The following is a 12,631-nucleotide window of genomic DNA, read 5'->3' on the forward strand; positions in this document are numbered from 1 at the left end:
ACTTAGTTTCAGAAAAAGTTTTATGAGAAAGATTTGTTGGATCAAGAGAAAGAAAGAGAAGAACTGCTTCTTTTGGAAATGGTATGTTGTTTTCACATGGACGGACACATATTTGTTCTGACTAATATTAAATGTGCTTGTTATTAAACCAGTAAATAATTTATTTCCATTTTACACTACTTTTTTTCTTCCTAAATGACTAAAGAGTCCTGATCTTTTGAAATCCATTATTTTATGAACTGTAAGGAAAACGATATTTGAAAAGCTTTTAAAACTATTTTATTGAAATATTATTGACATACAATTAACTGCATACATTTTAAGTGTACAATTTGATGAATTTTGACATTCGTACATATCTATGAAAGTATCACCACGGCCAAAATACCAAACATTTCCATTCCCTTAAAGGTTTCTTCATGTCCCTTTATGATTCATATCTTCTATTCTAGTCCCCAGAAACCACTAATCTAGTTTCTGTCACTACAAATTAGTTTGCAACTAGAATTTATATAAATTTAATAATATATTATGTGATCTTTTTTTGTCATGCTTTTTTCCATCATCATAATTTACTTTGATATAAAGTTTTAGAATAAGTTTGTTCATTTCTATAAAAAGCCTGCTAGAATTTTTGTGAGGATTGTGTTCATTAGGATTGATCTGCAGATCAATTTGGAGAATTGTCATCTTAACATGAGTCTTCTAATCCATGAACATTTTCTACCACTCCATTTATTTAGCCTTCTTTACTTTTCCTCAGTGTTAAGTGCAGTGTTCAAGGAAGTCTTTTGTTAGATTCATTTCTAGGTATATTATGTTTTTGGCATCATTGTAAATGGAATTTTAATTTTTAATTTCACTTTCTAGTTCAGGATTGAGAATAAGAGTGCTCTAAAAATTTTTAGGACTGAATGATTTAAGCCTAAGAGAAAAATCAGGCAATAGAAAAAGACCCATAAATGACCCCAATACTGGGGTTAGCAGACAAGGACTTCAAGATAACTATGATTATTATGGTCAAGATAATAGAAGAAAAGGTAGAGAAAATAGATAACACTACTGTTGGCAGATACTCTTAATGATATTTTATTTTTCAGTTTTACATGTTTTATTTTCAGTTTTAGAATTTTCATTTGGTTCTTTTTATGCAGTCCAAGTCTACATGGACATCTTTTATTTTGTCTATCTTCGACATCTTTTTCATTATTTTACAGGTGCACTTGAGAAGAATGTGTGTTCTCCTGGTGTCGAGTGTAGTGCTCTATATATATAGTTTGTTTAGAACTTGATATGTTTATTGACTTTCTTGCCTACTTATTCTTTTGGGATAAGGGACTCCAGAGTTTTGGTAATGTTTTACACCCTGATTTGTGAGCTAGTGTGGCTATATAGGTGTGTTCATTTTGGGAAAATTCATTGAGCTGTACACTTATAATTTGTGCACTTTATGTATATTACACTACAGTAAAACATTTTTAAATGTCCCAAAGACCATTTCCTTTTCTCTCAATCTTTCTTTTTCTTTTTAAAAAAACCTTTACAGATGTCCTTTTTTCCCCATTGACCCCTTCCACCTGGCACCCATCAATCTTTTTTTAAAAATATATCTTTTTTATTGATTTCGGAGACAGTAAAGGAGAGGGAGAAAGAGAGAGAGGAACATCAATGATAAGAGTCATTGATCTGCTGGTCATGCCCCCCATGAGGGATTGAGCTCGCAACCCGGGCATGTGCCTTGACTGGGAATCGAACCATCATCTTCTGGATCATAGGTCGATATTCAACCGCTGAGCCACACTGGCCCGGCACCCATCAATCTTTTTAAAGAAAAACGTTATTTTGCTATTTACCAATCAGAAATGGAAATGACCAATAGTAACAAATATTTTGCTAATGAGAATCAGTAAATACCTCCTAGAAAATAAAAGCTCATTCCCACAATGATACTAAACCCATTGTTTTAGCTTAACAAATCCCCAAAGGCATAATTCTATAGACATTAAAAAACAAACCACAAATCTGAAAGAAACTGGACTTCTTTAGACACTAATTTGGAAAAAAAGTACTTTTTAAAGGAATTTTTGTAAACAATATTTGTATCTCTAAAGCTTAATTGCTCATTAGATTAGAACATTTTTCTAAATCTATTTATGCTTACCTTTAATGCTCAGATACTATTTTAATAATAGGAACAATTAGAGAAAGAGAAGCAACATGATGGAAGGCCCATGAGTGAAAAAACCTTTGAAAAGAAACGTAAGTGGTTTTCTTATGTCTTCACTACTAAGTCACACAATTAATTTTAATCCTGGCATTCTGAAAGACCATGTTGAGTTATTAATTTTATATGGAAAATTGCTTTTCTTTCATTTATTTTTAAAAGTCATTTTCAAAAGTTGGGCACTTAATGTTGTATAGATGTTAAGAATACATGAATAAATGATAGGGATTAGTGTGGAGCTTCAGGTCCTTCAAAGGAAAGTGATAACAGCAATAAGATTGTGAAATTGATTACTGAATAATTAAGATTGACATATGTAAATATGCAAAGGAAGAATCTTTGGGAAAGAGTGCCATTTAGCAAGGGATAGTGTTTCATTTTTTCTGTGTTGTCTTGCATGTTTATGGAGATTAATAAGAACCCAGAGGAAATTACAGCCCTTAAAACAGAGTTTATTTTAGGTAGAGACACAAAGACACCAACAGCTCTGCCCAAGAGCATCCCCATTTCTGTTCCTGGGCCCTCTTCCAGCACCCCATCAACAAGTAAGAAACAACTTTTTATGTCTCCTGTTTTCCTTTTATAAAAATTAAGCACAAGGAAAATCACTCTCTTAGATGAGATATTTTATTCTAAAGCACCATTTTCCTTTCATTGTTGTTTGTTTTATAGTTTTTACTGGACAGTTGGGGTGAGAGATACTCCGATTAGCTCAAACTAAGGAAAGGAAGCCAGACCCATCTGTTTTACTGAAAATGGTGGGAGCTGGCGAGGGAATGGGGCTGGGCATCTAAAATGAACTGAACAATTGCATTTTCCTTCTGCTTGTTACTCTAGGCAAAGAAATCAAGAAATCCAAATTGACTCGAAGCCAGTCTATTAATAACCAAGCTTTTCATGCAAAGTATGGCAACTTAGACAAGTGTTCTAGGTATGATCTACCAGCTATTCACATATAAATTTTTATTTTATAGTCATACATCTTTGTGTATATGAGATATTTACAGTATTGTAAATATCAGGATTGTGAGTTTTCTATAGGTAAATAATTTTTAAGTTTTTTTCTGTAAAGACTTTGTTAAAAAAAGTCTACCAATTTGCATAAAAATAGGACCTGGTATTCCAGGAAGACTACTGCCATGACAATATATAATGGCCTCATAGAATCCATATATTGTTTTATGAAGAAGGTGGTGCTATATCGCATGTGCCACTCAACTTCTAAATGGGTATGGACATGCTTCATTTGCTAAATGGATGTGGACATTTATTTGCTATTAAAATTGTTTCTGTCTGTAAGGAAGCCTCTGACATGTTTCTGTGGCAAAGTGATCACAGCTGAGTTCTGCTGACAATAAATGAATGTCTAGTTTCTCCTTCAGCCAGGCAGACAAAATTATAAACAGTAAAGATTAGGAAAGAATCAGAATAAATTAAATGAACAATATATTTTACATGTGTTATACACATGTAGTGTAATAGCTGCACATCAACCAACAAGCAAAGTAATTTTAAGGAAACATAAAAGTCTTTGAAAGTATTTATCAAGAAAGATAATATGTTATGGCAAAAAGCCATGTTTTTCTTTTATTAGAGAAAAGCTTATTCAGATTTTTAGCTATATTTTAGGACATCATCAATAGGTTTATCTAGAGCTCCTAGCCAATAGGATGATCTCCATGTGGACAAAAGAGATTAGAACTAAAGATAAGATATTTCCAAGAAAATTTCATACATATTACCTGTCTTGGCCGAGCATCAAAAGACTGTTTTTCTGATGCAGAAGAAGTTTATGCAAATGCTTCTAAGTTATAGACAAAATAATTGTTGTTAGGCATGTAATAGAAAACATAAATGAGAAATAGAAGTAACAAGCATGTTTCATAAGCAGGGGAAAGCATTTTAAATAAAAGATTAAGTGCTGATGAGTGGGATTGAAACAAGCATGTCCTTGTATTTTACAGTTAATTATGTTCTTTTCTAGTAAAAGTTCTACAGCTGCATATTCACCGTCTGCCTCAGGGTTAGCAAAGACTCCTATGATTTCACTAACTGGTAAGTGGAATCCGAACTCCTCAAAAAATTGCTAAATTCAATAAAATATGATTTTCTTTAAATGACCAATTTATTTCTAGATACAGTGTTTTTCCTAAATTTATATATTTATCAAATTGAGAAATTACATTTTTCCCTAGCAATTGAGAAAATACTTGATTATACTATTTTGTTTTCACTGTATCAAGACTTAGAGTTCAATACTTTTGAAAAGAGAAAAAAGACAAAATTATAGGATAAGTTTTGCCACAGTCTGAGGACCTGCTGAGGCACAGACTAAAATTTTTTGCCGTATGTAAGTTAGTTAAAAACATTAGGGCTTTACCATAGATAATATGCAGCTAAACACTTGATATTATATATTTGAAACTTTATACCATGGGTAAGAAAACTTTTTCTGTCGAGGGCCAGATAATAAATAGTTTAGATTTCGTTGGCCATATTGGTTTTGTCACGATTACTCAACTCTGCCACCGTCGAGTGAAAGTAGCCACAGACAACACGTAATGAGCGGGGATGGCTGTGCTCCAGTCGAGCTGCTTGGTTCCAGCTACTGCAGCTGAGGAGGCTCGGCGTCTGGGGCGCGGATGGGGAGCGGCTCTCCCGAACGCGTGCACGTTGCTGGCGGACACCCAAGGGGTACAGCTACCTCGGACAGCAAGCTGGGCGTTTCTTACGAAGTTCAATGCACACGTACTGTGTGTCCAGCAATTCCACTCCTAGGCTTTTACTGAAGAGAAATTAAAACCTACATCCACACACAGACTTGCACGTGATTGTTCACAGCAGCTTTATTTGTAACAGTCAAAAACACGGGGAAAATCCAAACGCCTATCAATAGGAGAATGGATAAACAAATTTTGACATATCCATACGATGGAATACCAGTCAGCAATAAAAAGGAATGAAGTATCGATATACACATCGATGAACCTCAACATAATTATTCTGAATGAAAGAAGCCAGACAGAAAAAGAGTACATATTGTATGATTCCATTTATACAAAATTCTAGAAATGCAAACAAATCTCTAGTGACAGGAGGCAGACCTGTGGTTGCCTGGGGGTGCGGGACGGGGAGGGATAAAGGGGGCAGGAGAAAACATTTGGTAGTGATGCAGTTTACTCTGTGTAAATTATACCCTAGTAAATTGATTTAAAAAGAAAAAATGTCAGCTACTATTAACCTTTCTTCTCTCAGGTTCCCACCTTTCTTAGTAAATTCAGCACGTCCGACTGTGCATGTGTTACTTTCAGATGACTCGTTCCGGACTCGTAATGCCAGCAGTCTTCCAGCGGCCTTCTCTCCTAATAATCCCCTCCCAAGCACCTCCCGTGGCACAGGCAACTCAGCTGATCCGAAGAGCAGTGGAGGTAAAGATGCGCAACTACGTAAGGCCACCTTGTAAGTAACCCAGCGATGTACTGCTGAGTGTGTCATCCTACTCTTTTTCTCAGCGCACTTTCCTTCCCACGTAATTTCCCAAGAACAGAAAATGTAATGAGGAAATGTTCTGAATTAAAAGGGATTACTAGCACACGTGCCTCTGTTATGTTAATACTTTATATAAAATGACATGTATATGGAAAGACTTGGCAACCATAGGAAATCAGTAAGAAACTTAAATGGCTCCCACTGATATCCGAGATTTTTTTGTCTGTGAAATGTTTGCATTCAGGGACTTTATTGGAGAAGACACGGGGTATAATTGCATCTCTTTGAACAGCTAGCTTACGTGGATAGTGTTTCATCACCCAGAACTCAGAAAGATGGGTGCTGCTGCTGCCACTTAACGAAATCTTACTGTAGCATGGAGTCCAGAGTTGTGGGTCAGTAAGTGGGAGACTTCTGTACACCAGTCTTGTCCTCAAAGTTGAGGTTATAAAGGGCCTCTATTCTCCTTTCCCCCATGATTACTTTTTATGTGCTATTGGTATCTTGTTTGAATTGCTGAAGCCTTTCTTTTTTTAGCTTAAACACTGGAGAGGGTAGTCTCATAAGGATCATGATGATGACAGGTCATATCACAGTAGAAGTGATTCATCCAGGCTGCCCAAACTATACTTATAGGTTTACTCTTTTCTATAGCACACCTGAATCTTCTGATTAAAAGAGAATTTAAACAGGATCCAGATTTTCTTTTAGACATATGTCACTTAATTCATGAATATTCTAATAAAGTTTATGACATCCATCTTTTAGTGGGAACTCCATATGGGGTGTTCGTTTTAGGAACTGAACTATATTATAACTTACTCTAAATTTTTAATTGGCTATCAATATGTACAAATATAGATTTATTTAAGATTCATTCAAAACTTAGAAACAAATTTATGGAAAGGAGCTCAAGGAAATAGGACTGTATAACACAGAAAAAAGTAACAGGGAATAGAGAAAAATAATATTGATATTACAGATTAGTAGTGTTAATATAGAGGATAGTTTTATTTACAGAGAATGCTCTTTGAAACAGTTGCTCTAATGATTGATTATACTATGGTCGATTCATTTAAAAGTCATGAGAATAGAGCTAGGACAGGGTCATGGTCTGTAGAGAGCACAGAGCTGGAGCCCTTTGCCCTGGTTCCAGTGGCAGCTAAGTAGCTGCGGGCGTTCCATGTTGACGCCTGGTTTGTCGTCCACGGTGCCTTCCTGTTCTGGCATCCTGCGATCCGTCCTCTCTATCACTTCTAACCTTCTTCCTCTCAAAAGATTACCCCGGAATTCTTGTGAAGAACATACTTAATTACAGCAGGATATATTTCATTCTCTTCTCAACGTATTTTTCTAAATGCCATAGGACTTTTTAAAAATAAAGACCATTGTAACTCCATATATTTATATCAACTCTCCTTTATTTCAGATTACTATTTTTATTTGTTCTTGCATTGTTGAGCATGCTTTTCCTATTTATAGACCGAATTTTCTCTTGCTCAATAGATGTAATATATAATAATACTAATAATTATGTAATCAATTATATGTATAATTGTTTAAAAACACTAATCTAGAAACAAATACTCTGCTATCAAATCACATGGTTTGTTTCTTCTGAATATTAGGAAGGAGGAGGAATATTGGCATCACAGCAGCTTATTTAACATGTGACTGGATCTACAAGTCCATAACTGTATCTCCACATAATGTGCTTCTCATTTGGACTTTCTCATGAATGCACACTGCCCATAACCAGAATAGGTACTCAATGTGGTTATGTTTCTGTGAAGTATCACAGTTCAGCCCATGCCATATCCAAATGAAAATATATCTTTTGTATTTAAAATAAGCCTAGGAAATGATTTCAGAACATATTAATTATCTGTTTTTGCTGCTCAACAAAATCCTATGCAACACCTTCTCCAACATTTTAGTATCACAGAGATGACGCACACATCTGGTATTTAGGAATGTCTGTGTCTTAAAGGAGGTCTGGGAGCGCATCATAGCTTAAGTCTTTTAAGGCCAGACAATTGATATACTGAAGCTGCATTAATTTCTGTCATGGTTGTTTTAAATAAAAAATGTAAGAAAAGTTGTACAAACTGAATTGAATGCTATGTTAGGTGCACCCAGGATTTGGTAATTAAAGGTAATTCCTAGTAATATTTACTATGTAATTTATTTTTCACTTACTCAGAATTGTCATATATTAGGTTTATTCAAAGTAGGTTCTATCTATATTTATTTACTTTTTAAGCATTATATGGATAAAATTTTTCATGTTTTGTTTTCTCCTTTCTTCTCTTTCCTCTCTTCCTTCCTCTCTCCTCCCTCCTTCCATCCCTACCTCATACCTTCCTTTCTCCTCTCCACCCCTTTCATCCTTTTTGACAAAGAAAATCCAGAAAATCCAATCCTTAAATCATCTGCTTGATGAAGGAGGCAAAACAGACACCTGGAGATAATGTGATTGATGGACAAAAGCTAAAGCAATGGCTGCGGCTTCTTTTTTTTAAACGAATGGAACAGAGATAATTAGGGCAGCTGATGTTGCTAAAAGTCCCATATTTGAAATTAGATTCCCTAGGAGGTATAATATATATATTTCTTAAATAATAATGTGGTCGCAGAATTCCAATGTTATAGTGAAGTGTAATGAAAAACAACTTTAGGATGTGCTTTACTGCTGCAGAAGAGACAAACCTGCATTTATTTGTGCAGGAAACTACTTATTTACTTGTTCTAGAGCTTCAGCATTTAAAAATTACATGAAAGTCTACATCAACTGCAATGGCCCTGGCTAGAGAATAACTTGGAGGGGGACTTGGGAGTAAGACAGACATGTGTTTCTCACGAATCTCCAAGCCCAACTGAAAAGTCACACCGAAATGGGTACAAACAGCTGTCCACAATTTTATCAGTCCGATTGTGGTGACACTATGTTGTCCCCAGATCTTCTGAAATTTAAATTTGGCCATGAAAATTCCAGAAAGATTTCTCATTACTTTTAGCCACACCTACCTTAAAAATAATAGATTCATGATTTCCTTTATTTCCTAGAAAAATTTATTTTATAAATACTTTGTTTACTTTTTAGATTGTATTTGTCCTTAATTAAAAATGATGAATCTAGAGTGAATCAGCTGTTACTCCAAGCTATCATGCTTAAGCTATGTCAACAGCATTTATTTGTACTAATGCTAATGTTTCCATCAAAATTTGCCTGTGGAACATACACGGTTATTAATTTTAAAATGTCAGTTCTTGAGATATACTGTATGAAGCTATTGTCAGCTTCTCTATTTCAAAATGCAATCAGCATATAACTATATTGATATTAGAAACTATTTGTTTTTTTAAATATATTAATGTATGATAAAGATGATCTAATTTGTGAATGCATATGCGTGTGTGGTTACTTTTTATAATGTGAAATAATGAATAGTGAATTTACTTAAAATAAAACATAGGTTAATGAGATACCTGTGTTTGTGAAAAAAGTTTTAAATACTTTTCTGCAGTTTTTATTCTCTAATTAAAGAGGAAGACAGTTCATTTTTAAGTAATGAGCAACAGAAGCACGCCGACATCAGCTGTAAATTACTCAGGAACAGCTCCTCAGTGTGAAACTTTCACGCCATTTCTTTCCCCTTTTCCTTACAACTGGCCTCTTTTTGGCTAGTTTTAGTGATTCTTAATATCTTTCACTTAAGAATAGTTAGGTTAATGGACTTGTTCAACTACTCATTTGTCAATACTTAAAAATTGAGTAGGTATAAGAAGCTTCACCATATGGCCAATTTAGTACATTCTTTGTGGATTTCATTTAGCTATTTTAATGGTATCTCTACCAGCATCACTAACATGGACTTGAACGCATTGTGACCTGGGAGAATGTTTGTGGTGCATAAATAGGACATAAGAGTGACATCAGTTTCCCAGCACTGTGATTCATAATCAGCATGGACTCTTACTTTAAATAAAATGGAGAATTTCAGTTTATTTGTTCAATAATAAATTTAGCAGAGTTGGGAACTATTGTTGCCTTTATGCATGTGAGAGAAAAGTGACTTGACAGAGGAAGGTCACTACTGCTTATACAGTTCAGGAATTTACAGAAGTAAGTGCAGTCTTACTCCAAGGCACTAACTTACCAATTAAGACAGTCAATCAAAATTATGCTCATAAGTTTTCTTTTTTTCTTTTATAGACCATGATCATTTCTAAAATCGTTGAAATATTTGTTAAAATTATATGTCTTTCCAAGACCAGATATATAAAAATGGAGTAAAAACATGAATTGATGGCAGTGATGAATGTCCACGTATATCTAGATTTACACCAAAATAAGACTGGTACTCTTGTAAAAGTCCTTAATTTAACAACTTAACAGATAGTTCCTTTAAACTAGTCATAGGACAGAGAAAGCTCTCCACCTGTAACTGCCGGGAAATAGGGACATCACCTTCACCTGTCTGTTAACTGTGGAAACTTGCATTTTTAAGGAGACGTTCTGGAACTCCACAGGTTAGCATTACAAGAAAAGCACAGACCTGTAGAACTCAATTTTACTGGCAGAAGTGGAGATAGGGCTTAAAAGGATTTTTCTTCAGAGGTAAAATAAGGAGCTTATAGAGATTTTCTTCCACAACCTCAGACATATCTGAAAATCATTTCCATTATTTAACTTCCTGAGCTCAGACCCCGTACTCTGGAAGGGACGGGGCCGTTTTGCCTTGCAGTTGGTTGGCAAACATGAGATGTTTGAATTGAAATGAACAGGCTGTTCAGCTTGAGTAGGAGTTTTACAGCGAAGATAAAGGAATTAGATTAATTCAATAATCTGTTCTCAGCTATTATAGCATGTGAGAGATTGTGTGTATGTGGGTGTCTGTCTGTCTGCGTAGGAACAGTTTTGAAAACCTGACACTTAGATATAGCGAAGCCTTGTTATAATCAGATTTTCTCCTTCAGTTGAAACCCTGAGTTTTCTGTATCATTTATTACACTTTTCATTGGTCTGCATTTCTTCACCATGCACATATGCTTGGAAAATCTGAAACCTACTGTCTTGGGAACTTCTTCAAGCACATGTGGGGATATTAGAACTTCTGAAAAATAGAGACGAGGGCATTTTCTGCCTTAAAGAGCAATGTGTTAGGTACCATCGCTATGCCCCTACCGTTTCGCTGTGTGTGGGAGAGGAGGGGAAAGCTTGCTCTGCACGCTATCTGAATCCTTCAGTAGTAATGAACCGTTCCATAACTGGCTTTGGCCATATTTATTTCCAAGCATATTTTGTTTTCATAGTCTATTTTTCCTAAATTTCATCTCTTAAAAGTGGGTAATTTGATTGAACTCCCTTTTAGTTCTCTTTCTAGTATTTTTCCACAAATAAACCTGATGAATGAATGCTAACAAGCCGCTGAGGATTGCCAGTTGGAGTTAGTCCTCTATTGTCTCTCTTTCTAGGTCCTAGAATTGCCTTTTCCTTACCATTGTCAGGTAGTGGCCCTTGAAAGGAAGACAGGAAAGAATCAATGTCCAGGTTTAGAACGATGAAAGTCAGTCTTTACGCTGCTGCTTAATATTACTGCCTAGTCACATTAATATAGCACACAGCACTCTGATTTCAATTAATAGTTAAGATGACTAATCAATAAATTAATTTTAGGTATACAATTGGGTAGCACACAAAAATCCAATTAGGCATTTAGTTGACACAGCTGACGCTCCAAGGTTAGTTAGCTCTATTTGTGAGCCTCAGAATTTACTCCTAAAGTATCTTCTTGTCTCTGTAACAGAAAATGACTGCTTAAGAAAGTGTCAGGCCTGGCCAGCCGTGGCTCAGCGGTTGAGCGTCGACCTAGGATCCAGGCGATCGGGGTTCGGTTCCCGGTCAGGGCACATGCCCGGGTTGCGGGCTCGATCAATGACTCTCTCATCATTGATGTTTCTATCTCTCTCTCTCCCTCTCCTTTCCTCTCTCTGAAATCAATAAAGATGTATTAAAAAAAAAAAAAGTGTCAGGAGTGTTTGCTAGTTTCCTGCTAACGTTGCTGCAGAGCCCATGCTTCTATTCTGTTTAACCACAGAGGGTAAATGAGAGGTGAGCACATGCAGCCTGTCCAGATGGACCTCACCAGATACTTTAGATCGAAAGAAGGAAAAATGAAATATGCCTGGGGCCTGGAGTCCAGAGACCCTGCCATTGCCGCACTATGTGATTTATCCATTAGGTGCACTAGGCACAGTGTCTAAGGCCCAGGATACTTTTCGGGGCCCATGAAGGTGTTTCACTTCTTGCAATAAGCAAGTTACATATTTTAACTGCACTGATATAAAGACAAATACAGTGCATAATATAGTCATTATTATACCAATGCAGTTAGTCATAAAATCTGATTTTTAAAAATATGTCTTGCCCGGCCGGGCGTGGCTCAGCGGTTGAGCGTCGACCTGGGATCCAGGCGATCGGGGTTCAATTCCCAGTCAGGGCACATGCCTGGGTTGTGGGCTCAATCAATGACTCTCTCATCATTGATGTTTCTATCTCTCTCTCTCTCCCTCTCCTTTCCTCTCTCTGAAATCAATAAAGGGATATATTTAAATAAAATAAAATAATGAGAGTGATTCAAACATTTTAATAAAAAAATAAAAAAATATGTCTTTATTGATTTCAGAGAGGAAGGGAGAGAGGAAGAGAGAAACAGTCATTGATTAGCTGCCTCCTGCACGTCCCCTACTGGGGATTGAGTCCACAACCCAGGCATGTGCCCTGACCGGGAATCGAACTGTCATCTCCTGGATTCTAGGTCAATGCTCAACTGCTGAGCCACACCGGCTGGGCAATAAAATCTAGTTTTTAATATATGTATCTAATTTTTTATGGAGGAAAGACCCTAAAAGTGC

The 12,631-nt window shown here is 35.9% G+C and overlaps 1 protein-coding gene across 1 annotated transcript in view; it reads left to right on the forward strand.

The window, feature by feature from the left end:
- PPP4R4 (protein phosphatase 4 regulatory subunit 4) overlaps positions 1-12,263 on the forward strand; it is a 74,428-nt gene extending 62,165 nt beyond the window's left edge. Inside the window, exons 19-25 of the mRNA XM_081132997.1 lie at positions 7-81; positions 2,193-2,259; positions 2,686-2,769; positions 3,062-3,155; positions 4,209-4,279; positions 5,536-5,683; positions 8,116-12,263. Coding sequence (XP_080989123.1) covers positions 7-81; positions 2,193-2,259; positions 2,686-2,769; positions 3,062-3,155; positions 4,209-4,279; positions 5,536-5,683; positions 8,116-8,140 — 564 coding nt within the window. The 3' untranslated portion in view covers positions 8,141-12,263. The remainder of the gene's footprint in view (positions 1-6; positions 82-2,192; positions 2,260-2,685; positions 2,770-3,061; positions 3,156-4,208; positions 4,280-5,535; positions 5,684-8,115) is intronic.
- Positions 12,264-12,631: the final 368 nt, after the last annotated feature.

Source organism: Miniopterus schreibersii (genome assembly GCF_964146895.1).
Source record: "Miniopterus schreibersii genome assembly, chromosome: 1".
In the NCBI taxonomy this organism is placed as follows: Eukaryota; Metazoa; Chordata; class Mammalia; order Chiroptera; family Miniopteridae; genus Miniopterus; species Miniopterus schreibersii.